The sequence below is a fragment of the Paramacrobiotus metropolitanus genome, unplaced genomic scaffold, assembly GCF_019649055.1.
Source record: "Paramacrobiotus metropolitanus isolate TYO unplaced genomic scaffold, Prichtersi_v1.0 Parri_scaffold0000058, whole genome shotgun sequence".
NCBI lineage: Eukaryota > Metazoa > Tardigrada > Eutardigrada > Parachela > Macrobiotidae > Paramacrobiotus > Paramacrobiotus metropolitanus.
This window is the reverse complement of record NW_026570278.1, coordinates 865,515-890,992: the sequence shown is the minus strand read 5'-3', so window position 1 is coordinate 890,992 and position 25,478 is coordinate 865,515. Positions and strand designations below refer to the sequence as shown.

Below are 25,478 nucleotides of genomic sequence, written 5' to 3'. Positions count from 1 at the left end.
TGGGACTGCTGGCGCACCGCAACGGACAAATAAGAACCACAGTTGTGCTAATGATAATGCAGTGAAAGCGAGTATAACTTCACCAACCGGTATTTATACGCATGTTATGTTGGTTTTAACACTGCAAACTGTCGTTGCACTGTGCACACAAAAGTATTTACAGCTTACAGGTAATCTTGTGCCCGTAACTGATAATATTGCAAATAAATTTATCATTTTCTCAAAGAGCTAACTATTTTAACAGTGAATCAGCGACTCTCAAACTCACCATACGCTTTAACAACAACAGGTCAACCTGGTCAGTCACCCATCAACATGAACAAATCTGTAGACGTCTGACATCCAAGATGTGCATGACCAGTGTACTGTGTATCACAACATGTAACCGGTTAAATCAGTTGTTGATTCAGGAATTTAATATATGTATAAATTAGAAAACAGCGGGCAATATGAGCACATCCAGGGCGCTTAAATCGCCGGCATTTAGTTTGTTGTCGGTCCTAAAGTCAGAAGAATTCTTTCTTAAAGAACTAGGCGTCCCAGATGCTGCAGTGAGAAAAAGTGTCAGCACAAAAAAAACAAGAATTATTGTTCAAAAACTGCTGTACAGTGCGTTGTGTATTGTATATATGAGACAAAATAAGCAATGTACAGCAATGAAGAATTTTATTTTTCATTAAAAAATTATAACTAATTGTTGTTACACACAGACCCGCTTGTTTGCGCAAACGTTTCGAACCGGAGCATTGACGTTTTTTTCATATACTGCATTTATTGCACCTCGTCTCCAGAACTTTACTTTGAAACGCAGTTTGCTTGTATTGCACGCTGCTCGTACATGGTTCTGATGAACACAAATTAATAACAACAGACTGAGAATTCCCAGCTCGTACCACATATCTGTACGTTTAGATTTTGAATGCTGCAGAGGTAGTCGACAATTACTGCTGGAAAATGTAAGTACCAAATTCCGCCACATGGTGAAAGCAGTTGCTATCTGATTGTTCCTTAGGTGCAACTATTTCAAAACCCAACGTGAGAACTTTACGGAAGCGACCCACTGGTGCTCAATAAATAACTGCTTATGGAATTTAGGTGGATGCCCTGAAAGGCGGAAATGTATTACACAGTCTCCAGTTGTTTGTTGAAAAATGCCGGTATTAGCAACACCAAAGCAGAGTCAATATCTGATAGTTTCACTTCCGGTGAGAAGGACAACTGTTCCGCATCTAGAATCAATAAGCCACAGTTTTACGGAAATTGTCTGGTAATGTGTACCTCTGTATTGTGTTTGCATACACCGTACTGGCACTGCTATACTATAAAGTGTAAGTTGCGCAGAATTAGAGTGAAGGGTCCGTATAATCGTACATACAAATATAATCGTACATACAAATATAATCGTACGTACATAATTATGTACACAGTGAAGTATTGCTTCGTAATTATACTGTACTAGGGAAGTGCACCGCTTTAGGCAAATCTTTTTTCATTTAACGCAGTTCGCTACTCGTACAAAATTTAAATCTAGCAAATTGCAGTGGGTAGAAACCGCTTTTTTAAGTAAAAAACGGTAAAAGCGAAATTGTGACTGCCGTTCCCCCAAAACGCACTGAACTACCCTGAGTGGTGGCAACGAATTCAATAACGAAAATGAAATTCTGCATTCGGAATCCTTTCTAGGTAAATTAACAGCACTGATTCCGCCTGCGATGTCAAAAAAAATTTTGGACAGTCTACCAGGGCGGTGCTTTTTGGTCGGTTACCTGCCAGGCTGACAGCCCTTATAAAGAAATCAAGCCTGCTGAAGGCGAGTACGATGTTTGCAATGTTATATAATCATTGTGACCATAATTTCTCCTTTTAACTCGCGTGGTGTTTAGCTTTATCTTAACAAATAGCGAGTTATCAGTAATGGTTGCAAGTTTAAATATTCAGGCAGGAATGGTGCTACGTGAAATACATACTTACTGCAGCGAAGTTTATTCCTCTCTGTTTATTAAATAAGCAGGTTTTGCTCATGGCTATTACGACCATCGAGTTCAAACAGTGCAATATTTGAACTAGATAGGCTATTCCTGTTGTAACGTACTCCAAAAGAATTTTATTCAAATATCTCAAAGCGTGCATCGTAATGGTCAAAATTTCGCCGTAGCTATGTTGTTCAAACAGAAGGGTCTTATACAAATAAACTTAAAGCATGCATCGGAAGTTAGTGAGCCACTCAAACTATCAAAATATTATCAACATGTACCTTTTTTTATACAAGTATACAAGTTCTTTCACCGTTTTTATCGAAAACCTGCAAGCTCATCGCGACAACTAAAGCAAGAAATTTTTGGCAAAATTACAGAGCAAACTACAGCAAAACAAACTACTACGAAGAAAGAGCAAACTACAGTTGTGGTACAAGTTGTGGCACTCGTTACAGTTTTGGTATTGGCTAACTTATGCTGCAGACATCGCTCGTTCTAGAAAGGGAACAGCTGTAACACGACACCTGCAAGTTATTGCAGCCGCATAATTATGGAAATTTCCCATTGCCGCCTTTTTTTGCTACCACCACTGATGAGGATTTTGTGCAAGCAAGCGTAATGACAAAGTGCTGCTGTGTGATGCAACTGCAAATACTTCGTTGATCGAGACGTTCAACTTATCCACCATACAGAAATGAAGAAAGAGCATAACAGTCCAGTGCCCCCACAATACCGAGATTTTGCAATTGTTCTCTATCGGCCGGCATACAGATTGGGATTCCAAACAGTTGACAGACTGACGCAGTTTTCTTTCTAAATCCGCCAAGAAATGGAATATCTGGAATATCTACAACTCACGATGTATAATATTTTTTGATGCATCAAAACATATTATCTACAGAATTAGCAGGCAAGCCAGCAAATAAGCAGGCAGGAAAGTGCTAACTGACTCTAAAGAAACGGTAGAAGCTGCAGACTTCGGGATGGCACAAGATAGGTCGGAATACATAATCGATGTGCATTTCAAAGTCACAATGTCGCATATCGACAAATTCTCCGATTTTCGTTACCGTCGGTAGGAATATTTCCAAGAATTAAGAATTCGCTTTGTGTCGCCAGCGGAGGACCATTGATGTGCATTTCAGGTAGAATTCACATAAGTGGTCTTCCGCTGTCGGCTGTGAAAGGTCCGGCGTTATCTGGGACTCATGGCGCATCCGAGCGGATCAATTATCAAAGAATGTCTCTCTGTAGTGCGTAGGCATTCCAAAAACTAGATAAGCCGACAATGTTACAGTTTTATACATCCCAACGAGCACACTGCAATCTGGACCACCGTGGTCAAGACAATGAAGGCAACCTATTCAGCTACCGCCCGCGGTAACTATCCATCAGAGGGATTTTTAACCAATGGATCGTAACGGCAGGACATTGATTACCAGTAACCCGTTCCCATGGTACATCACTGGTACTTCGGCCACCAGTCAATTAATGCAATACATCGTGGGAGCGCAAATAGTGGCACAAATTGGCATTAGTGTACCTAGAGTCGGTGGACACAAATAAGAACTGCATTAGTGCTAGACTGCTAGTGATAATATAATGAAAGTAGGTTTGCGTAGTATAATTTATGTAGTAGGTTGCGCGCCGCAAACTGCCCTACACACAAATATCACTGTGCTGATAAAGTTGCGTAAAATTGTATCAGTTTTCAGCCACATATCGCTCTTTAAAGCGATAACCGTTCTAACAGAAACCAAGTGGTGTTCCTATTTTGAGGCTATCATAGGCCGTAGATATCGGAAGTAAACCATAATGGATTTCACAAAGTTGACAACCGATGTTTGCCAGCTTAACCTTTGATCCTCTGCTGCGAGTGGTAGCTACACAGACTTCTTTGTTATATTCGTTGGCTCACCGATAAATGCTTACAAACTACAAAACTTAGCCGGGTCGTATTTCCTTTGGCCAAATATTTGCTGCATTGGTTTCTCTCATTGCACAAGAAGTTACATTTGTATATCTGTAACTAATTACAATGCATGAAAGTTTATCAGCTTTGGCTTTGAAGCAGGTGCAACAATCGACAGTTCACAATCGTTCTACGCGTAATGATGACAAATGGAATCAGCAACACTGGATGTCGAATAAATACCGTACTTCGCAGAAAATGTTTACAAAAAATTAGATTATGCTGAACGCTGAAATTATAATAGGAAATTCCCAGCGGCTGCCAATCAGGTAGTACTAGTAAAGCTGATAAAAGTTGAACTCGGATATCACAAACACAAAAAAATCGTGAAAGCACAAAAAGGAAAAAATAAAAAATTAACTAAGTAACGAAAGCAATTTTAAAGAAGAACATTTTCAGAAGAATTGATTATTCTGGCCAGCTAGTCACAAGAAAGCCGAGTAAAGGCCAGTTTTGCGATGAATCAACGGTAATGTGCAAGCCCGTCCGGAAAGGTCGGTAAAGATGTAGTATACCCGGTTTCTGGGACATTAATTTCACTGGCAGAAATACAAGTAAAACTGTTTTTTTTTCAGTATGCTATACATGTACAAATATGTTATATCTATACGTGTACACATGTACCGATGCAATTACTCCGTGTAATGTTCCTTGCGCGTACTTCTTTTCATAATATAATACTGCCATTCCTTCATACGTTATGATGTTCTTTTGTTGGTTGGGTATATACCTCATAAACATAAACATAAACATAAGGCTTTTTTACATAAACATAAACATAAAAATAAAGCTGCGCTGCATAAACATAAAGCCGTGGTACATAAAGCATGTACCGCATAAACATAAACCGGATGAAAGGTATAAGTTTGCTTCGATTCAGTCGGCTACACACAGAAATCCGGGTGGAACAATGCGGTACATGAAGTACCGTTTCGGGTCCAGCCAATTTGGTTCTACATTGATTCGATCGCGTGTCTGAATTATTACAACAATTTTTATCTCTAATATCTGAAATCTGAGATTTTCAACTTGGTAATCTTTCAATTGGTTTGCCATGACGTCCGACAGCGAAGTGGATACGGATAGTGAATCTCCACCGTCAAAGCGAAAACGGTACAGCAAAAGATTTTTGTCTATTCTTTTTTGTGAGTGTGTAGCTGTTTACAACGTATTTGCATTCATTAGAACAAACAGTGGCTCTATGGATGAATCTGCAGTCCACCTAGTTGCTTCAGTCGAAGAAATTGTCTCCGTTGACGAAGAAGACCCTTCTGTTCACGGATCAACGAACGACGACAGCCATTCGGAAGACGATGTAGTTTGGCTGGATCCGGAGCCGCTTATTCTCTATGCCCGAGGTGCCAGGGAGCGCTTAAAGCCGGAAGCTGCGGATACGGCTGTCGGAAGAATTTGGAAAACGTAAGTTATCGAGTTAGTGTACCGGTAATGGCATTATGACTTTATATAATGTAATTAAGTTTTTAGTCCCAGCATTTTTTAGTTTTCTTTATATATTTTTATTGCAATACAGCCAGGATACTTTGTTATCTTTATAAAATTTTCTTTAAACACAATAACGAGTACATTTAAAATAAACTGGAGCAGAACAAAGAGTGGAGTTTATTTTCGGTTAAACCTAAATGTTCTTTCTTGTTTTAGTAAGTCATATCGGGTGTTCCAAAGGCCAAAGTCTGAAGGACTGGCGGAAACTCATTCTCTAATCTTGAGTGAGCAGGAAGTGGGCAAGGTCGTGAATAACTCTTTGCCCCAGGAATTTCAAGGGAGTGGATTCTTTGCCGTGAGAATTAATGAAAGAGTGGTCGAAAAAGTGAAGAAGATTCTAGATTTACTGAAGCGCGACGGAAACCGGACGTGGTCTCAGCGAACCCGTACTTGGTGTCAGTTTAAGCGAAAAAATCAAACGTTTCATGTTTTTGTCGTCTACTACGATCACAGCTACGAAAACTTCCGAAAAACTGTTAGTTTTATTGTGGAACGCAAGAACTCCAGACGTATGGATTTTACAGTCTGTGACATTGGTGTTGTACGTTACTACTGGTCGAAAGGAGTGACGCCACAATCGTTTGACCCGAGCAAGTATCGGGAAGAAAAGCTTGGAGAATTTTTCAAGGATGAACTCGCTTCGAAGTTTGACCCGAAATCGCTTGGACCATCGACCGCACCGCGCCATGCGCTGCAAGAAGTAATTGAAGAGACTCCAGCTGAAATAATTCAAATAAATCCATCGTTCCAGATTTCCTCCGTCCGTCAAGTCAAAAATGCAAAACAAAGCATCAAACGGCAGCATTTCGGTCGCGATAAGCTACAGTATATTTTAGACTGTAAAGCGGTAGAGTCACACTTTTACCAAAGTCTGGACGGCGGAAAATCTGAAGCTAAGCTCGTTAAAAGACAAGTTCATTTTATTTGTCAAAAATATCAGCTGGATTTGTTTGCAAAGTATGCGTTTGGTCAGGGATCGGTATGTGTAGATGTGGATGTTAAATTCATTCTGACCGACGCATATACTGTGGTTCTTACCTGCCCCTTGCCAGACCTAATCCACAAGGAACGCCGGACGGCTTTCCGGTTTTTTGGTATGATTGCTATTTCCGAGAAAAAAGACACGCAGGTGTTTGAGGAAGTCGCCTTATGGCTCCACTCACAAATGGTCAAGCGGGAAATCAAGATCATCCACGAGGACGAGCGTTTAAATCTCAAAATTCAAACTGATGACGAGGTTGCGCTTTATACGCCTTTTATCAAAGTTTTCTCTGTAAGTTGCATTTTTTCAGTCTAGAAAATATCAAAAAACTTCTACAGATAAACTCGTGACTTCTCATTATTGAGTTTACGTAAATGATAAGTTAGTTTTGTTGGCTGGGATACATTCAGTATTTAGGCTGAAATCATGTGGTTAGCCTTCTGTATAGTAGTTATTGCCGGCAATTATATCTCCTGGTGCAAAACAAATTACGCATGTGTGACTGCTAAGTTTGAATTTTAATAACACTTAACGTTTTATAAATCTTCTCTATACTTTTATAAACTGAGCTTGGTTTCTAGGTTGAGTTTATATTGACCTCAGATAGCAAAATGCTCAGGCTAATCTGCGCTTTTGCAGGCGGTACACGTTTTATGCAGCAAACATCTGTCTAGTTCGTTTGAACGAAACATGCAGAAAATTTGAGCTGCAAAAGATTTGGTGCAATCGTGGCTTGTGAGAATTTTTGGTGATCCAGACAGAGATTCTGGCACTTACGCATCGAGAACCGTAGACGAAAAATCCCTTGATGATATGTTCCGTCATGCACGTGACTTCAAAAGGGCAAACGAAAACGCTAAAGTTTTAGATTGGCTCCTAAAATCGAAAAATGGTATCCAACAGACCTTTGAAGCAGTCCCCGTACGTATTTGACCTTTTCTCTGAATTTTTGTTGCGTCCAGTTTTTGCTTTCTTAATAACTAAAATATCGCATCTCGGTTTTTCATACGATTTTTCCCCTAGGAAATATGTGTGCAGGTCATCCCAGGTTTCGTAAACATTGATGGAAGTGCGCTTCTGTATGTCTGCATGTTTAGCCATAAGAGTGCACAGACTGGTTTTCTGACTGATATCCTCCAGCCCATTCAACTTGGACTGCACTGCGGATTGAAACTGTTGAAGAACGCCTAATAGTTTCTCCATTTTTTTCCGCATAAGGCGGTCGTGTTCAATCAAATTGTGATGAAAATCACTAATTGCTTCGTGCACAGCAGCCTTAATAAACAAAAACTGTTAATTTAGGTATAATTTTTATAAATATTTAAACATATATATTATGACAATTGCGCCTCAGCTTGCCATTTTTAATCGGTTGTTGTCCGAAAGGCCCTCCAAATACGCGATTGGGTGCGAGTAGTTAGTAAAATCAGAAGGTGGTTGTACAGCATTTCGAACTTCTTCGTCGACATAACGAAGATATACGTTACCTTGAGCGTGCTGCTTGTGGTTGTCGGCTTTGTTCTCGAGAACTAATTAGTTGATCTCTTGCAGAGCAAAGGATAACAGCCGTCTGGCTAGCCAGAGACTTCGATGCCGGGCGATCCATCAGTAATGCGACGGTTCACGCTGCGCTGAGAGATGTCAACGATCTGTTGGTTGATAGTCAAACAGCAATGACAAACGCTTTCGGAGAATTTAATTTTTCTATACCGGTGGAGACGATCCACACCATAACCTTCGAGATGGCCGGCTTCTCACCAATTGTCCTAGCAAACTTTCATCGTAATCTCCGACTGAACAGCACAGTCACAATGGAACCCTTGTTGTGGATCAGCGAAACATGGGCCGGACCAGCCACAGTCAACGGACGGCTTTTCTTTATGAGTCCTGGCAACTATAACATAGCTATACCCGCCCCTTCCGTAAATGTTACCTTTCGTTACGGTCTAAACAATGACTCCGGGCCTTTTCTCGCGACAACCACAACGATGGAAAATGGCTACTGGGTCCAAAGCCTACCGTCTGGATATTACACGGCAACAGCTTGCGCAACCGGATACATACCGAAGGTTTTCACGGTTGTCGTATACACGCTCGTCGGCCCCGCCCCTATGCATTCACTGATGCCTGACGTGTCTAACGATGACATTCGGATAATTCTCTTTAATTCGAGATATGCCTATAAGGAGCTAGTAGTTGAAGGGCCACTGCAGGACACCCAATACCGCACACGTGTTGAGTGTCTGGGAATGAGATCGAGCGAGGATAAGCTGATAAAGAACGACTACGCTGGAACTTTTGCCGACAGTACCGTCATCACGAAGCAGCTGCCCGGCACGTACCGTATCAGCGTCTACGATTGGCATAGTCGCAAGGGACAACAGATCTCGTTGTTAACCAGTTCCGATTCTGTTGTCGAACTGTACCGCGGTAAGAGTCTGTGGGCAAGATTTTATGTCCCAAATCGCGTTGGCAACACCTGGACCGTGGCGGAGATTAACGGAGCGAATCTAACGGCCATCAACGAAATTACGACAGAATACCACTATACTTAAACGAACGCCGATTGTTCCAGATTTAACATTCTTTCAATAAAGTACACTTTACTTGATGCTTAATAACTTTAACTCTGCAATGGCTATTTTCTGGGTTGATTTTGTGCTTTTGTAATTCTTTAATCAAAATTATTTAAAACTTTTCTCTGTGCACAGACTTAACTTAACAGGAGTACAGGAGGAGTATCCACCCAAGTGCACCACTCCCGCATGAAAAACCACCATAGTGAGTCCGTAAACAGTACTGTGTGAGTGTGTGTAACTTACGTTATGATTGTATAGTATGCCGTAAAGTCTGCGACAAAAGAGTCCCCGTTTTAAATAATTTGCACTTTGCGTTTGGGAAGACTTGGGCAGCTGTACGGTATTGCAGAAAACTACTAACAACCGGTAGGAAAACTCCGGTCCAGACGCACTCTTTATTGATGTATGTGCAAAAGAAGGGGAAAACGAACTAACAAGCAGTGTGTACATTAGGAGTGGAATATAACTCACGGAAGCGAAATCGACCAACCGAATTCCACCAACAGACTAAGAATGCAAATTCTCGATCACATTCTCGGAGAAATAAACTGTATTGAATCGTGTGTGAACAATGAGGACATCGGCTCCGATTTTTAAGCGCAATAAACCTGCACGAACTGATAACATGCCTATCAGAATCCTCCTTCGTAATTTTTTCGGAAATCCGTAGCGGTAATTAAAATTTCCATCTTTTTCAAGAAAAACCAATAGTTGTATTTTTTCCCAGAATTGTTCCGGAAATCCACATCAGTTTTTCTAATTAATTATCGTGATAGTTTTCCGAAAACATTTTCTGGCATAAAGGATGAGAATTTAGAATGCTAGACGTCTAGAATGAAAGATACCGCCTGACGCCTAACGACCGCCTAACGTCCGCACGCCATAGCTCGAGGTATACAATGAAGCTGATAGTGCGGAAAACGGAGGAGTCCGGCTTGAAATGACAGTGACACAGCCAACTAACAACCAAAATCCTTTAGATCAAGTTACGGTGAGACCCATGCATACAGTTTCTTCAGCAGTGGTTGACAGTGATTTGTTAGATTATTTGCTGAATCGGCTTAACGTCTACAACCCTCAGTAATAACCTGCACGAGGTTGTAGACATACGTTCAAGAACAGTAGTCGCAAAAAGCGACAGCCCCTTCCAACAATTCTTCGCAGTATCACAATAGAAAAAACGTATGCACATTCAGTATGCACCACAAAATACTGTTCTGTGGTGGTGGATGATATTTTTTATATACTCGCACAAATTTCAGTCACCAATCTAGCGTAAGTCTCGCACACACCAAGGAAAAAATACGTACTTCTTTTTGAAATATTAAAAAAATCTGCGTTGCGGCTCATTCTGAACTATCTTCGGAAATTCATTTTACAAACTATTTTATTGTTAGCGAATCGTTTTGTTCCGCAGCTGTTTTTTATCGCTAAAAAGCGTTCCAAACGCATTGAGAAGTGGAAATACTGTAAACATTGACTATCTGACATGATTTCCCGCAAAGCCCGCCACATAGTCCAAAAATTCTCGGGATGCCACCATACACATCTTGGAGGCACCGGTACGGAAGGCTACACCCGTTGATTCCGATGTGCCGGGGTCCACATGGGACACTGTCAAATGTCCCCGGGTACACTCCACTTTGATTGGCTCGTAAAACAACGTTCGCTTCTGTCGGGTTTCGGCTTTCGCCACAATCCAAGAATGCAGATCGTAGAGTATCACGCGGCAATTGAGGGTGTTGTCGCAACCAAACACGGTCGTCATGGCGCCCTCCAGATCCAAATCAGGCGTCGGGAGATTCACTCGTCTGAGACGGCAGGTAATTTTCAACGGATTCAGAAGATAAAACGGAAGTTGAACAGGAGCGGCAGTGACGGGAGGCGGAAAGGTCGCAGTCTTACGGGGAAAGGCAGTTACGGGCAGTTGAGTAAGGGTCGTATTCCAAGTTTCTGCTGGTGGAGGGGAGGTCGAATCCCCGTTGCATGCCGAAGTCGTTTACTTATTGTCGCATTCTCGCCCGTACGCCGGATTCAGTCCCGTCACCGAGGGAACAAAGCTGGATGGGCAGTTGACACGGTCCACGGCTCCGAATGTATGACAAATATTATAAAACTTATCCACCTAATCCGATAACGCAGAACAGTGGGCATTGTTTGCCGAGGCAGTATTTAGAACGAATATAACACACAATCTACAGCGTTCCACAGGAGCAATGTACTTTATGGCAATACGGATTTGTACCTTCAAGGATAACGAAATCGATAAGAGCATTATGGGCACTGTTAGCAGACGATAAGCTGCGATAGTATTCTTGTGCTATGGACGACTTTCTCGTGTACGATATCAGCGCTTGCACCACCGTTGCAGGTTTGGAGAGTGCGGTGTGGTTGCCGGTCAAGTGTTTTAGACGGGACTGTGGCGATACAATCCTGTCGCAGATTTTGGAAATAGTCTCTAGAGGGAAGGTTTAGGGTTCTAAATAACATAAAGCAAACTGCAGGTAACAAATGATAATTAATCATAAGTATTTTACTAAGATGAATCGACGTCTTTGCAGCACCTGATGCTGAATAAATGCTAAGAAAACCCCCGGTTTAGGCAAAAGGAATCCAGGGTAGCGTCGAAGTAGCTCTATCCCCGCGGCATCCTGGTGATAGAGGAATAGCGGATTGTGTCCGGTCTGCCGTCGAAGTACGTGGGACAATATAGTGTCAAACTGCCATTGCATTTGTTCTCCAAGCTACAAGTTATAGCTAAAATACGAGGGTTGTTAGTTATGTTCTGTCGTAATAGTTTTATCTATTTTTGGATTCATGCAATTATTATATTATTTTCATATTACTATTACTAAACTCCTAATGCATCGTTTTCATCTGTTGCCAGATTTGTAAATATGATACAAAACGTTATAAATTTTTTTGAACGAAGGCACCTTGGAAATTTCGTTTAATTTTCTTATTTCTTGTTATTTCACTTCTCTTCAACGAATCTTTCCGATTCGGAAAATTTTGAACCTGTGCAGGATCAAGCTTATCGAATATTTAGGTTACATGAATATCCGAACTAGCGATTAAGCAAAATAATTTTTTTTAATATTTAGAGGCATTGGTTTGGGTCCGTTGTGGTGCCAATTACACCAGTCGACCAACTCCCGCCTCCATTTTTTCGCGTTTTCTCAAAGAAAGTTGTCAAGGTATTTGCAGATTACTGTAAACAGTTGATAGTTATTTCCGACAGAAAAGGCTTCTGCAAATAATTTCATTGCTGCGAGGCGCACCAACATAAACGTTTCTTCGAATGCTTTTTGGCTCTTGGTCTCGCACTCCATTGACAAAACCCTGTTCTGTTCTACTGCTTCCACCAAGTATGGCGCCAAGCAAATCAGGATCTGTCGTGAGTGTAGTCTTAGGACTGATGGCTAAAGGAAAGAAGTTTGGCTTTGCTACGGAGCATTAACTGCAAAAGCACCAGTAACCACTAGTCAGCGCAAGTGGTGCCCGACGGTACTCCGCCTTGCTGAAAATCAGATCCACGCGCAATACAGAATCTGTTACTGGGGATCTGGTCTATGATTCCCTGTCCATCCATCGGACAAACACATTTGGGGATCGGTGTATGCCAAGCGCAACAGGATGGCTTGCTATTTTAGGTTCCTCAACAAACAGACCGTTCCGATCTGCTCTCGCCATCCCTTGTTAAAATTCCAGAATAAAAACGACAAGACAAGCGCTCAGTAGTTCACGCGCAGAAGAACATTTAATCCCCAACATAACAAGCACTTCAGATAGTCAATGGGTTGCATCCCAGTTTTTTTAAAAAATTGTAATGTGAAATAGCGCAAGCCCACGTTCGGGTGTTAATGCGCCATTTTTAATTTGCGAATTAAATTTGGTGCGAGTGAGTCGTTCTCTGACTCCCGCTGAGTGCCACCGAGAGCACCCACTGACTCGACCATTAGCCTACTATTACAGTTATGATATGCTCTACTTTTTAATAATAATTTCATATTTTAAGTTTCATAACTAATATACGCACGACAGAACATAACTAACAACCCTCGTATATTGTGAAAACTACTAAATGAGCAAAGTCGAGTTACCAACCTGTAATAAATTATCATTCTAGTAACTAATCCCTTTCTTGCTTACATTGATACTGGGCCTAGGAACTCTTGACAAAGTAGAGGAATCCCAGTCCAACGATGTAAAGAAGGAACATTCTATGATCCATTCCTGCTGTACAAGTCTAAAATAACTGTCACTGTTCTTCAGCTAGACATCAACCAGAATGTTGAAAAGCGGAGAATGGTTATCGCTTTATATGCTTGAGCACCTTCTATTATCCACATAGTCACATGCGGTCAAAAAAAGACTGCCTTTCACTATAGCTTTCAGTGCAGACCATTTACGCTGGATAACTTATCGGATTTGTGTCCGTGCTTTAAGAGGCTTTACTATACAGGCACGAATAACTTCATCAACTTTTTACCGTTTGCGCCGAGCGCAGCGAGTTGTTGCTGGTAATTCTTCGTCAAAACCTGAAGCTGTGTGACTCTGTTACTCTGCGGGCGACACAATCACGCAGAAAGGGTCTGAGTTGTGAGCCACTCCTCGAATACAAAATGCTAAACCATCTTCGGCTGATTCCTCGGCAAGTTAACTGCTAGCAGCGAAAGCGTTGGCTGAAAACAGCACGATGATAGCTGTCATCGTGCTGTTTTATAAGAATTCCGCCAGTTCGCACCCGGATATTTGGGAGCGTGATATTTCGCCGCAGGACATTTTAACGCTGGCATACTTCGCTTAGGGACAAAATGAGCACTGAGACATTTCGGAACTGCGACGTCTGGTCGCGGGCTTCGCCGCAAAAACATTCGACACGCTTAATTTTCGCAGGTTTCCCGGGTTTCTGTAGAGGTTTTCTTAGGTCTTTTAGGTTTCTTAGGTTGTTCTAAATTATTTTCAGGTTATTCGTAGGCTGTTCTTAAGTTCCTTAGGTTATTCTTAGGCTATTTGGGTTTCTTAGGTTATTCTTAGGTTATGCTCAGGTTATTTAGGTTTCTTATGTTATTCTTAGGTTTCATAGGCTTTTCTTATGGTTCTTAGCCTTTCATGTATTTTTTTCTTAGGAATTACTACCAGTTTCAGTAAGACTGATAAAAACTTCATTTTGTAAAATGGACTTTTTATCGAATCAGCCCTGGGCGAAATGTCTCGGCGTCGAAACGGCCGGACGACGAATTGTCTCACGTCGTAACGTCCTGCGGAGTGAATGTCCCACGACGAAGCGTCGCAAGGCGAGATGACCTTGCGGTGAAATGTCTGCGACTAAAAGTCTGCGACGAGTTGTCGGCGGCGAAATGTCGCGGTGCGATAAGGATAAGAAGTATGGCTACCGGCTTCCCGGTTCATAATATCACAAACCACTGGCTCTCTTCTATCAGGTCATTCCTATTCCTGTGATTTTCCGGGTTTTTGACAAGTATGAACGTAACGCTGAATGACATAAAAATGGTCATTTTGCCGAGTTAAGAAAGAAATATCGCTTTTGTATTTTAATTTATACGCGTGTTATCGATAAGAATGCCATAAATAGTATTTGCTGTTGTTAATGAATAAGTGACACAAATACGTTTCTTGATAATCGCGAAGCGCTAAAATTAAATTCTCTTTGATAATGTCACAGATGGCACATGGCAGCCCAACGAACAGTGTCTTTATTGGCAAACACAAATACTTGTGTTTACCGCTCTGTAAAGCGGTGCAACATAAATATATTTTTTCCTGGGATGCCAGCCAAATGTTCCAGTGCGATAATTTAAAGTAGCGAATTAATTAACAGAGGAAACTGCGGCAATTGAGAAAATGCTAAAACCTTGGTGTAATATTGGGTAACGCATCTGTTATCGGTAACGCATTTCGTGAAGACTATACCAACGTTATTTGCTAGAGGATATGACGCTTCTTAATGCACGGTCGGCGGAAGTTGGCTAATATGTACATGCATTATTATTATGCGGCGTATATGCGCTCAGTATTACCGTTATCATTTATTGTGTTGGGGATCGGATGTACCGTACGATTAATACACTTTTTTTACCGTTCTGGTTCGTTATGGGGTTTGCGATCATAATATGAAGTTGACGGAGATACTGTATGCATTATGCCTTATTTGCACTTGAAGAAGTACAAACAGACCACAAACGGAACAAAACACAAACCAACTTATTCTACAACCTTTCTACTACAAAATTGAGATGCACAAAGTCCCCTTAATCATGAAAAATTTCTGCTCAGCTTTTTAATATTTAAAAAAAACTTTGATCTTAAGGTTTTTATCAGCAAATGTCGTAGAACTTGCTTCGTTATAGACACGATCACTGATTGCCAAATTACAATTAGATCGACGATTATCTGTTTGTCAAAGAAACAAGCATAGGTAAGAAGAATTTATGCACTGAAATAAATGTTGTAAATTGCTTCGTTTTTTTCCTCTGCTACAGCGAAAGGCACGCCAAAGCCGCATTTTTAAATATGGCTATGATTTCACACTTCTGTTTGATACATCCCGCCCCTGCCCCTGTTTACAAGTGTACGACCAAACGCCTGAATACCTTATCAGCTAACGCACACATAGTGCTACGTGCTAACATACGGACTTTATTGACTTACGGTAAACGAGTCTTATTTTCACGATTTTAATTCTGTGCATCTCCAGCAGCGCCATCAAATCTAATCCTTATGGCCAACGTTTTCTAGGATTTATTTTACGTCGAAGTTGATAAGGTTTTTGTTATCGTATTTGCTGACCCTTCGCAGTCCCTCTTACTGCATTTATGACTGGTATTGTTGTATGTTCGAAGATCTAGAGCGGTTGTAACCATAACCGTAACCGTAACTATAAAAAAGCTGTAATTAAGTAATCAATCGCCTTTTCTACATGTTTGCATTTCGAGAACTCGCTTTAATGTTTCTTTAGTTTTATAATTTATTCAGCAAGTATGCTGCACCCCTGTGAGATTATAGCAATTGTGTGGGTTTTTCGCTACACATATGCCGACTCCACCGTACCCAGTGCTTTTGCCAATGCGGTTCCAGCCGGTAAGCGGCTAGAGTCTGTACTGCCGGAAACCGGACGCGTGTTCGGTATTTTATTTGAATTTCGTTAACATGGTCTCACGATAGGAGTAATAGATACGCACTTTAGCTGTATACAGATAGTTACACCTATTTTTTAAATTCATGCTCCTAATCTGGTGTTGGTAATTTTATTTAGCTTTCACCTTAACAGTATGCGTTTTCCCCGCTTACGGTAACTATTGCCGCGATTCGGCATCCTTGATATCGTACGCGTGTTTAGGTTTGGGACATACCACGGGTGCCACAAAACCACAAAACAAGGTCACCTCCGCAAACTTAGATAATTTTGTCGCTGTTGAGTACAAACCATCATCCTCCGATATTAAAGATATCCAACACGTTGCGTTGATCCCAGGAGAGTCGGGCAACGGAACATTACCATTCAACGCATCATGTCCGGCGATGGTTTCCCGTGCGGAGTGGCATGCGCGCGATCCGGTTTACAATAACCAAACCGCGGTCAAAACCTTTCTACAGTACCCATTGCGCTACATGGTGTACACGCAGACGCTAACCGGCACCACGGTGCACGGGACGTGTACTGATCGGGAGTCCTGCAAGAAAACCGTCAAAGCCATACAGGATGATCATATGGGCTTCTCGCCTTCATCCACCACGAAATTCGCCGATATCGCTTACAAGTAATGTCTAGTACCCATCTTGCGGGGAAACAGTAATATGGTGACAGTTTTCCACATAATACAGTTCATGTTGTCATAGATTAACCCGTTTAGGGTAAGAAGGGGGTTCCATTAAAGTTCCATTAGTTCCGGTAGTTCCATTGGTTCCATAAATTCCGCTGCTGCAAATATTCGTACATCGTTCTTTGGCGAGAATAGTGTAACAAGGGTTACGCTAATCGAACCCAAAGAAACTACTGTGGGTTCGATTAGCGCCCTATCTCAGAGCGCCCTCGTTTGGCACCTGTGGAACCTATGGAACTGTATTGGAACTTATTGGAACTGATGGAACTACTGTACATCGTTTAATTGCGCCCTGATGTGACACCTGTGAAACCAATGGAACTCTATTGGAACTTATTGGAACTGATGGAACTACTGTATACCGTTTAATTGCGACATTTTGTGACGCCAGTGGAACCTACGGAACTCTATTGGAACTTACTGGAACTGATGGAACTACTGTACATCGTTTAATTGCGACCTGGTGTGACACCAGTGGAACCTATGGAACTCTATTGGAACTTATTGGAACTGTTGGAACTACTGTACATCGTTTAATTGCTACCTGATGTGACACCAGTTAAGCCTGTGAAACTTTTTTGGAACCCGTTGGAACCGAAGGAAACACTGCAAATATGCCTTCGGGCTCTTATGCTATCTTTACCTGTTGCTGTTGAAACCTGTTGAACTAAAAGTTACTTCAAAAATTGCTGTAGTTAGAAGTATTTTCGAAAATAATGTTAGTGAGGCGTACTATAGCTCACAGAAACTGAGGACATGAGACATCGTTTGCGAATACTGATCGTAATTTTATTACCTCATTAGTAGCAGCAGTGAGCAGTTTAAACTTTGTAGCAGTTTGATGCTTTGAAAAGCTGAAAATACATATTATAAGTAATATCATCATCTGCTGAATGTTCATGAGTCAGAGCGCGTACTGGCTGCAACTTTTCCAGATACAAGTTTCTGCGCTTAACGATCCTGTGTAGAAAGAAGAGTTGACGGTACTTAGTCATTTTGAACATAGCATGCTGGAATGCTCCCAGCCAACGGAATGTCTGCTCACAACTCTGTGTATTAGCACTGAGCAGGTTGGGATAGGCCGCCCGGATTTGGTCTGGATTGTACTTTGTGTGGCATTTATGGCCTTTGTGGTTGCCCAAGTGGAAGCCGTCGATTACTTTCGTCATCCCCTTGGTCCAAAGCTCGTCATATGGCGGTGGTAGCGAAAGTTTTTGAAGCGTGGCTTTCAGTCGCTCCAGATTGCACATGTTATCATATGCCAAAAAAAGTTTTGGCCAGTCGCATGAGGGAACTGTTTGTAAGACCTGATACATCCAAGAAATCAGTATAAGGAATACCTGGGATGGAGACTCAGACCTGTAACAGGAAAGCAATGGTTCGGTACATGTGTCACTAACTGCCGAATCACATATAGGTAAATACGCACTTATATATAGGAGAGAACATGTCGATGTGACCACCCGCTCGCACCACAAATATGTATCCTCGTGACCGAACTGGCTGCATTTTTGGTTCACCTAGGTTTTTTGTGCAAACCAGTTCACTTGCTGAATCATTGTTTTCCGGCATTGAGATTTCGTTCATGATTTCTACTTCCACTGTTTCGCCGGGAAGCGTCACTTCATCAGCGCAAAAGTTTCTCAAAACCCGGTCAGACGCTGCAAGAATAATCGGATAAAAGTACGATTCTTGCACCAATACAGAAAGTTTACCTTGAAGATGAAATGCGCTAGCTGCAGCATGTTGCAGCGTGACCTTTCTTTTGTTTGTTGGAATATTCGCCAGTTGTGCAGCAAGAGAATGTGGCCCGCAATACATTTCGCCACGTTTAGACAACGGTTCTTCTGGACAAATATTTGGAAAGTTTACCAGCTGAACGTTTGCAACGGTATTCTAAAAACTTTTAATAGATAAGGTATTCTCTTTATTAGGTTATTCTACGCTCTGGTGGTCCTGTCATGGTCGCTGTGACTTAATTGTATACATGCTGAGCAACACGATCTTTTGATTCCTGCTAAAATTCAATTGCCTGCTGAACAAAAGCACAGTGCTGGAAGTGAGCTTTCCAGATGCCGTCAACCGAGAACACCACTCCGCAACCTCTGGAAGCGCACGCCGGATGGCAGACATGAGGGTATAGACGCTCGCATCGAAGTTTGTCGAGTTCAGGAAAAGCTTGCTCAACGTCCTTGTCCGAAGAGAACCCGAAATAAAGCAAATTATTCTCCCGAACTTCATTTTCCGTTTCATAGCGGAAAAACGCTTCGGACACGTTCTGTACATCAAATCCTACAAAGTAGATAAAAGTTTTCAAGTGAAAAAAGCCAATGGTTTTGGGAAAATTTTACCGGCAGCTTTTCCGTATGTCTCGAGGTACGTTTCGCAGAACCCGTTGAAAGACGCTTTGCAATGCAATCTTGAAAAGGAAGTTGTAAAACAAAGTTGGCTTTACTTGGCAGTTGTGTAGCAAAGAAGAGAAAAGAGCACTATTTCCCGTGTAATCAGTTAATTTTAGTTTTGTTAAGATAAATGTGATTTATTTATAAGGTATTTAATTAGAGCACTTACACGCTTTCTACTAAGAATTTGCATAACGTTCTAGACCAATAAGTTGTCTGGGTCACGCGCACATGCGTTCGTTCGTGCTCGTAAAAGCGGTATTTGCCATCCTTTTTGGATTGAAACATGTCGTACTTGTATATACTACGGCAGGTTGGACATCTATACGATAGGCGAACGAAAGATCGGCTCATTCCGTTAATGTCGTGCAGTGTGCCCTGAAAAAATGCTTCGGGTACTGTATTTTTGCCGCAATATTCAGTTGTATTTCAAAGCAGTTAATAATAACTAATAAATACCGATTGAAATTGACGTAAAAGTGTGTGTACTCAAGACAGTAGACAGTTCACTGAACAAGAAATATAACTAACGAGTTGTTAGTAACTGTGACTACGTAAAGGTATATATTTACCCAAGCTGGCTTATTATGAAGACCGAGTTCCAAAGGTAGACCTGTTTTAGAGCCCTTCTGGTACACGCAGCCTTCCGTGCAAGTTTTCACTGGAGGAGTAATTACAACGATACTCCTTGGATCCGATGGCGAAATCAAATCAAGGAGAGACGGCGCTTCGTTCATCACGTGGATATACATATCTCTAAGCCGATCAGGTGCCAGCTGTACACGGTGTGCAAGTTCCTACATGCAGTATATCATTTATTACAATGATATTGCAGTAGTTAATTAAAAGCAATAGCTAACTAATATTTCAAAAAATATGTAGATACATCACACATTTTGGCATACTTCCAAAAGAACCGTATCCATAATGTCCAGTGATCGGTTTGCTGTGCAAACGGTGCACAACTTCAGGATTTCGTCCAGTGAATACTTGCTGAGGAATAATCTTAAAGAACCGTTCTGCTCTTCGTATGTCATGATTTTCACTTTATCTACAGAAGCAGTTCATATCTATCAAATGCACTTGTACGTTCTGATTAAACAGTAAATACCATTACTGTCAAAATAATTTTTTTCCATAGCAAAACGTTCGAGACACACTGCATAAATTAAGGTCACGTAATTTTCCTGATTTTACCGATAAAGCTCTTGAGGACTTATTAAACGTCGGGCAGAAACTGTTGAACTGCTCAAGTTATAGTGCTGTATAAGTAGCTGCTCATGTGATACTGCTGTATAAAGAGCACTAAAGGACAGACTATATATTCCAGCAGCGACCTGTGCCACACTGTTGCCCACATAAACAGCCCTATGTGGAGAATTGTGCTCACCTTTTAGTCAGTACTTCACCCAAAAGTCCAATCATCATTGGGGAGGGGAAGGCTGACTGCACTTTCACTGCACAGCGAGCGCCAAACTCATCGACTGGCCATGAAATCACAGCTACAAAGGCAGTATGCACCCATAGATCGTTTATTAGATTAGGTATACGTAATACTATTACTGTAATCAATGCAGTACCAGCTTAGTCAACATATAATTTGTCATTAAAGTGATTAAACGTACTTCTTGTACAAATAACCAGGCTGAAACACAGTAAACTGTATCCAACCCTGAATTTTTTTTGTGGGAACGTGCCAATAAAAATGAGCCGTAAATTGTAATCCTTTGGAAACAGCAAGTTTTTTGACAAACGCATTCTAATTAAATAATTAAGGAAGTTGCTGGCATTTGTAATTTGGCTTTTGCATCCTGTGAACAGGCTTACAGATACTTTCTAATGTCTAACCAATCGGCTTCAGATTCGTTTTGTGTAAGTAGCTTATGCGTGTTTGTGCACAGTCTACTAATAACTGCAGGAATTTAGCCGATTATAGAGTAGCGCTTTATTACAGTTCACGGCAGCTGAATACCGGTTTAAAGAGAAGGATGGTCGTACCTATTATTTTAAAAAGAAGGAAAAACGAGCAGTGGACGACTGGATTATGGCATTTGTGTTAACGCCCATTGCAGAAGTGGAAGGAAAAACAACAGAATCTGGAACGCTGTTTGAACTGCAGGACGACAGCTGCACGAGGTACAGATTTATTTATTATATTATATGCACTATTGTATGGTATCTACGATTCTACGGTAGCTTAAACTCGCCCTATAACTTGCAACTCGGTTTACATACAAGAATAGCGCAGCTCGTACCGTAACCCTCAGACTTTTAAAACTGATACTGTAACGATAACGGCGGCGAACCTAAATGGCCTTTTATAAGCTTTAGACGATCAGGTACTTATATTTTGTGTATATCGGCCAATTCTGGTTTGCAAGAAGGTTTACATTCGTAGCAAGTCGTGCAACAATTTTAAAGATTTCTCCTCGGATCTGCATATCAAAGGCGGCTCGTCCGCGTTTTCCAACATGAGCAACAAGGTTCTCGCCAAGTTAGGGGAGTGGTATCACCAACGGTATATTGAGTACGTAAAATATATTGAAAAACTACATAAGAAAGCTGTATATAAAAAAACACAACAGAAAGTATACTAATAATAATGGATCAAGTGCTTTTGTGATGTTATTATGTAGCTACACAGAAGTACTAGTATACATGTAAGGACTGGACGCAATGAAGCACCCAATTGTGAGGACGCAACGCACATGTATGCATGTTTTTTCATTTCTTACAGGAAATGCGAAGACAAAGAAATTCCGCTAAAGCGGCAAGCGGTTTCGCACCTGGGACTGCAAGAAGACGGTGTTACTTTCGTTTTTGGTCCGGACATAATTTTCGTCCCTTTTGAGGGTGGAATGGTGTTAGCCGACACCGATAAATGTGCATATGTGTGGACACCTTTGTCATCCGTTTTAATTCCCCGCACTGTCGAGGTCTATCAAGGAAAAAAGAAGGCCAGACTGTTTGCCATTATAAGACAACATTTGCCATTAGATGTCTACTACACCTTCGTACTAATGTGTGGTGAGTGAAATATTTATCACTGTTATAAAAAGATATTATTGTAACCATATCAACTGATATCGCGTCCACCAGAATTTACTTTAATCATTTGTATTGGTTGTCTAAAAAACAGAAATACTTTTAAATTGAATTTGTATAAGTTTGAATATTGGAAATAATTTTTAGCACATTCTTGGATCAGCATGTTTTACGGAGTCCTGATCAGGCACTTCAAAGGTTTGCCAAGCTTGATCGTAGTCGGACTCCCAGACACGTGGAAAACGCTCCTTCTGAATCTGAGCGTGTCAATTTTCGGGACAAATATGGAAGACATTTGCAATTTAGGAGAAATAACTGATTCCGCAGGCCTTGATCGCTGGACAAAATTGCACGTTCCTTTAATAATCCACGATAATCCATTTCCTAAGCTAATGCCACGTATATTTGGATGCGTGTACGAAAGAAAACTATATCTAAACTATCGCAACAAAAACAGCGGTGGTGTGCATCCTACTTCGTCTTGTGCGCTTACCATGAATTCCGATGGCCTGGATGATATCGCTGCCGCAACTAAAGACAAGTCAGTCTCAATAAATTTCGCTCTTTAAGCTCTGTAATCTATTTGATTGTGCCATCACGCACGAAAACCTGAGATTTTTACAGAATGCGGACATTGAGTCGGGTAGCTATTTTGACCATGGATAACGAGATAACCGACATCGATAACACTGTTTTCACACTTCTGGAGCAAGCGCAGCAACGTGCATCCAAAGATGTTCGGAAACTGCTTCATTTTGGCGAAGAAGGATGCCGTGAACTGACTAATGCGGTTAATGACAAATACGAAATCATCAAACCAAAACTATTATCAGCGGGGATGGTTAGCTGCACTCACCGAATTGCAACCTTATACTCTATACTGTCGTCTGTTGGGGATATGGTACTATACAACGTTATTTCCATAGCGCTAGATGACTCTGCATCCATTATGTTTTTCCTAAATATTTCTGCAGATTGCCCGTAAAGTTGCTTGCGAGTACGACCAAGAAGAAGCTCTCCAGTGCCTGCTACGGCATATTTCAAAAGCCGCGCCATATCAAACTTTACCGCGCAATGGTTTGACCGCGCGTACAACGCTATCTTTACTTCCCGACCGAAGCAACTGCTTGGCCAAAGAAAGTTTTGCTCAACTGATAGAAGCACTACGCAAGACAACTCATGCCGAAAAGGTAAGTTGCTCAACGATGTATTTCGTCAAGTAAACTGCTCACAGAACATGTGACACAAATTATCGAAACTGACACCAGGCTAAAAAATCTTATCTAAATACTACAAATGTGATTTAGTCTGTACGGTAAAGTAGTGTACTTACGCTTTGCACTTTGTTATATTTAGATGGCAATGCCTAATAAAACGCCCTTTATGTACTACAGTACAACAAAATTAATTATCTAGTTCTCGAATTCATTATACAAATTTGACGATATATTCTTTCAGATGAATACGTTTTTTAAGAACGTTCTCTCGGTGAAGTTTGAAGATATTGCGGAAGACGTGCTTTGTTTGGCTGTTCGGAAGGACTTGTTCCTTGATGCAACAAAAGAGGACCCGTTGCAACAAAATCGCTGGTGCATTGACCAGATTGCTTGGGCAGACAAGCAGCACCAAGTGAATCTGAAGGGTGTGCGGAGGCGTTGCTTAATTTTGCCACGCGAGCACTTTACTTCAGAGCAACTTGCAAAGATTGATGGTATCGTCGGTGCTTTGCAAGTTTCCTTAGACGAAGCGCCCGAGGTGAGCTTGGCCGGTAATCCTGCTGCTGCAACATGTAAAGCGAGGCCACATTTGGATGGTAAGACCGGTGTACACTTAGGCCTTGTCCTGAATTCGAAGCGAATCTCGTTGCGATACAGCAGCTCCACCTTGGTGTTGAGTCTGCAGCGAATTTATCGCCTAAAGTTAGTATGAACACCCAATCCACTGGAGGCTGTCTTGGCCGTCAACCGTAATTGGCTGCACTAATCAACAGCTCCGTAATATGCCAGCTGCAGTATATTACATGACGCTACCTGGCTACCATCATACCTCGGTTGGCGGTTGCGCATGCTAGGAAAGGCAACCATCCACGGTTGACGGCTTAATAAGACTCCAGTGGATTGGGAGATCAGTCTAACTTTAAGCGATAAATTCGTTGCCGACTCAACACCAATCCTCCTTGTACTTTTAATTGTGGATTTAGCTTCGCAAACGTCCAGCGGCATGGGAAAGCGCAAAAGCAGCGCCATGGAAGCTACTGAATCTGGAACGCAAAATGCTAACATGGATCAGTCACTTCCAGCTAACGACAGTGACTTCTCACCACTATCTAGCAGCACTCCAAAGAAAATGACTGTAAAAGGTAGAGTTTAACTAGAAACTATAAATCGAGCTTGTATTTAAGTTTCTTCGAAATTTTTTAATGTTACGTTACGCTGCAGATAGAGGCCACACAGGAAACAAAATTCGATCATTTTCCGCTTCCGTTGTTTCTGAAGGTGAATCGTAATGACTTGCTAGTGAAGCAAACTGTACAGAACTATAAACCTTCGACCTGAAACTCACGGAAGTTTAATGCAGATGATCACGAAGCTACAAAACGTGCCATTCATCATCGTTTCGGAAAACTCAGCCAAGACGACACCAATGTAAGCGAATCCAACAAGATCATAAAATGCGGGAAGTGTCATGCGGCTCTTATTCCGGACAACAAAGATAAACCGTGGTTGCGCTGCACAGTCTGCCAACATGCGTTCCATCATATGTGCGCATCGTATGTGTCACCTCGTGTTACCCGATCAGGAAAACCACCACCAAAACAGAAACCTTGGAAATGTCCGTACTGTTCTAAGCGATAAAAACTAATTACTAATAATTATCGATTAATTATCGATTAATTATGAAATATCGATTTTTGCAGTTAGCTCTTCATATGCTTAGCTAAAATGCTCTAAATTATAGATTTGATTTTCTGCAGTGCTTCTGTATTTTCCCATTTTACCGATTTAATTAGGCATAAAACGTCGTAAAACCTTTCCTAATGATATCAGCTTGAGCATCACCGGTATTTTCTAGTAGCGTTAGCTACTAAAATATTAGAAACATAATTAGAAACCTAGTAAATACTGATATTATTTTCAATGAGTTCTAACAGCATTCGATGCTTCCCCTTGGT

The 25,478-nt window shown here is 41.3% G+C and overlaps 3 protein-coding genes and 1 long non-coding RNA gene across 5 annotated transcripts; 3 read left to right on the top strand and 1 right to left on the bottom strand.

Annotated features, from left to right (window-relative positions):
* The first annotated feature begins 11,375 nt into the window (after positions 1-11,375).
* On the top strand, positions 11,376-14,816 carry LOC129593024 (uncharacterized). The gene is made up of 3 exons (XR_008691032.1): positions 11,376-11,516; positions 11,615-11,707; positions 14,145-14,816. It is a non-coding gene; the product is annotated as an uncharacterized LOC129593024 (long non-coding RNA).
* A 960-nt stretch (positions 14,817-15,776) lies between these two features.
* Positions 15,777-17,605, top strand: LOC129593023 (uncharacterized). Of its 2 annotated transcripts, none has more exons than XM_055489205.1 (3): positions 15,777-16,116; positions 16,376-16,796; positions 16,876-17,605. In XM_055489205.1, the coding sequence occupies exons 1-3, from the start codon at positions 16,017-16,019 to the stop codon at positions 16,892-16,894; spliced, it is 540 nt and encodes a 179-aa protein (XP_055345180.1). In that variant the 5' UTR covers positions 15,777-16,016; the 3' UTR covers positions 16,895-17,605. The 2 variants fall into 2 exon arrangements, with proteins under 2 accessions (XP_055345180.1, XP_055345179.1); XM_055489204.1 differs by having other exon boundaries at positions 17,251-17,602.
* A 75-nt stretch (positions 17,606-17,680) lies between these two features.
* Positions 17,681-18,848, bottom strand: LOC129593019 (uncharacterized). Its single transcript, XM_055489197.1, has 4 exons — positions 18,575-18,848; positions 18,289-18,520; positions 17,777-18,218; positions 17,681-17,713 (listed from the first exon to the last, which is right to left on the bottom strand). Exons 1-4 carry the CDS (start codon positions 18,678-18,680, stop codon positions 17,681-17,683), a joined length of 813 nt encoding a protein of 270 aa, XP_055345172.1. The 5' UTR covers positions 18,681-18,848.
* Positions 18,849-20,994: 2,146 nt separating this feature from the next.
* On the top strand, positions 20,995-25,161 carry LOC129593017 (uncharacterized). The gene is made up of 11 exons (XM_055489196.1): positions 20,995-21,133; positions 21,216-21,397; positions 21,660-21,788; positions 21,999-22,288; positions 22,454-22,847; positions 22,931-23,207; positions 23,281-23,496; positions 23,765-24,119; positions 24,507-24,665; positions 24,745-24,801; positions 24,884-25,161. The coding sequence occupies exons 1-11, from the start codon at positions 21,101-21,103 to the stop codon at positions 25,159-25,161; spliced, it is 2,370 nt and encodes a 789-aa protein (XP_055345171.1). The 5' UTR covers positions 20,995-21,100.
* The last annotated feature ends 317 nt before the right edge of the window (positions 25,162-25,478 follow it).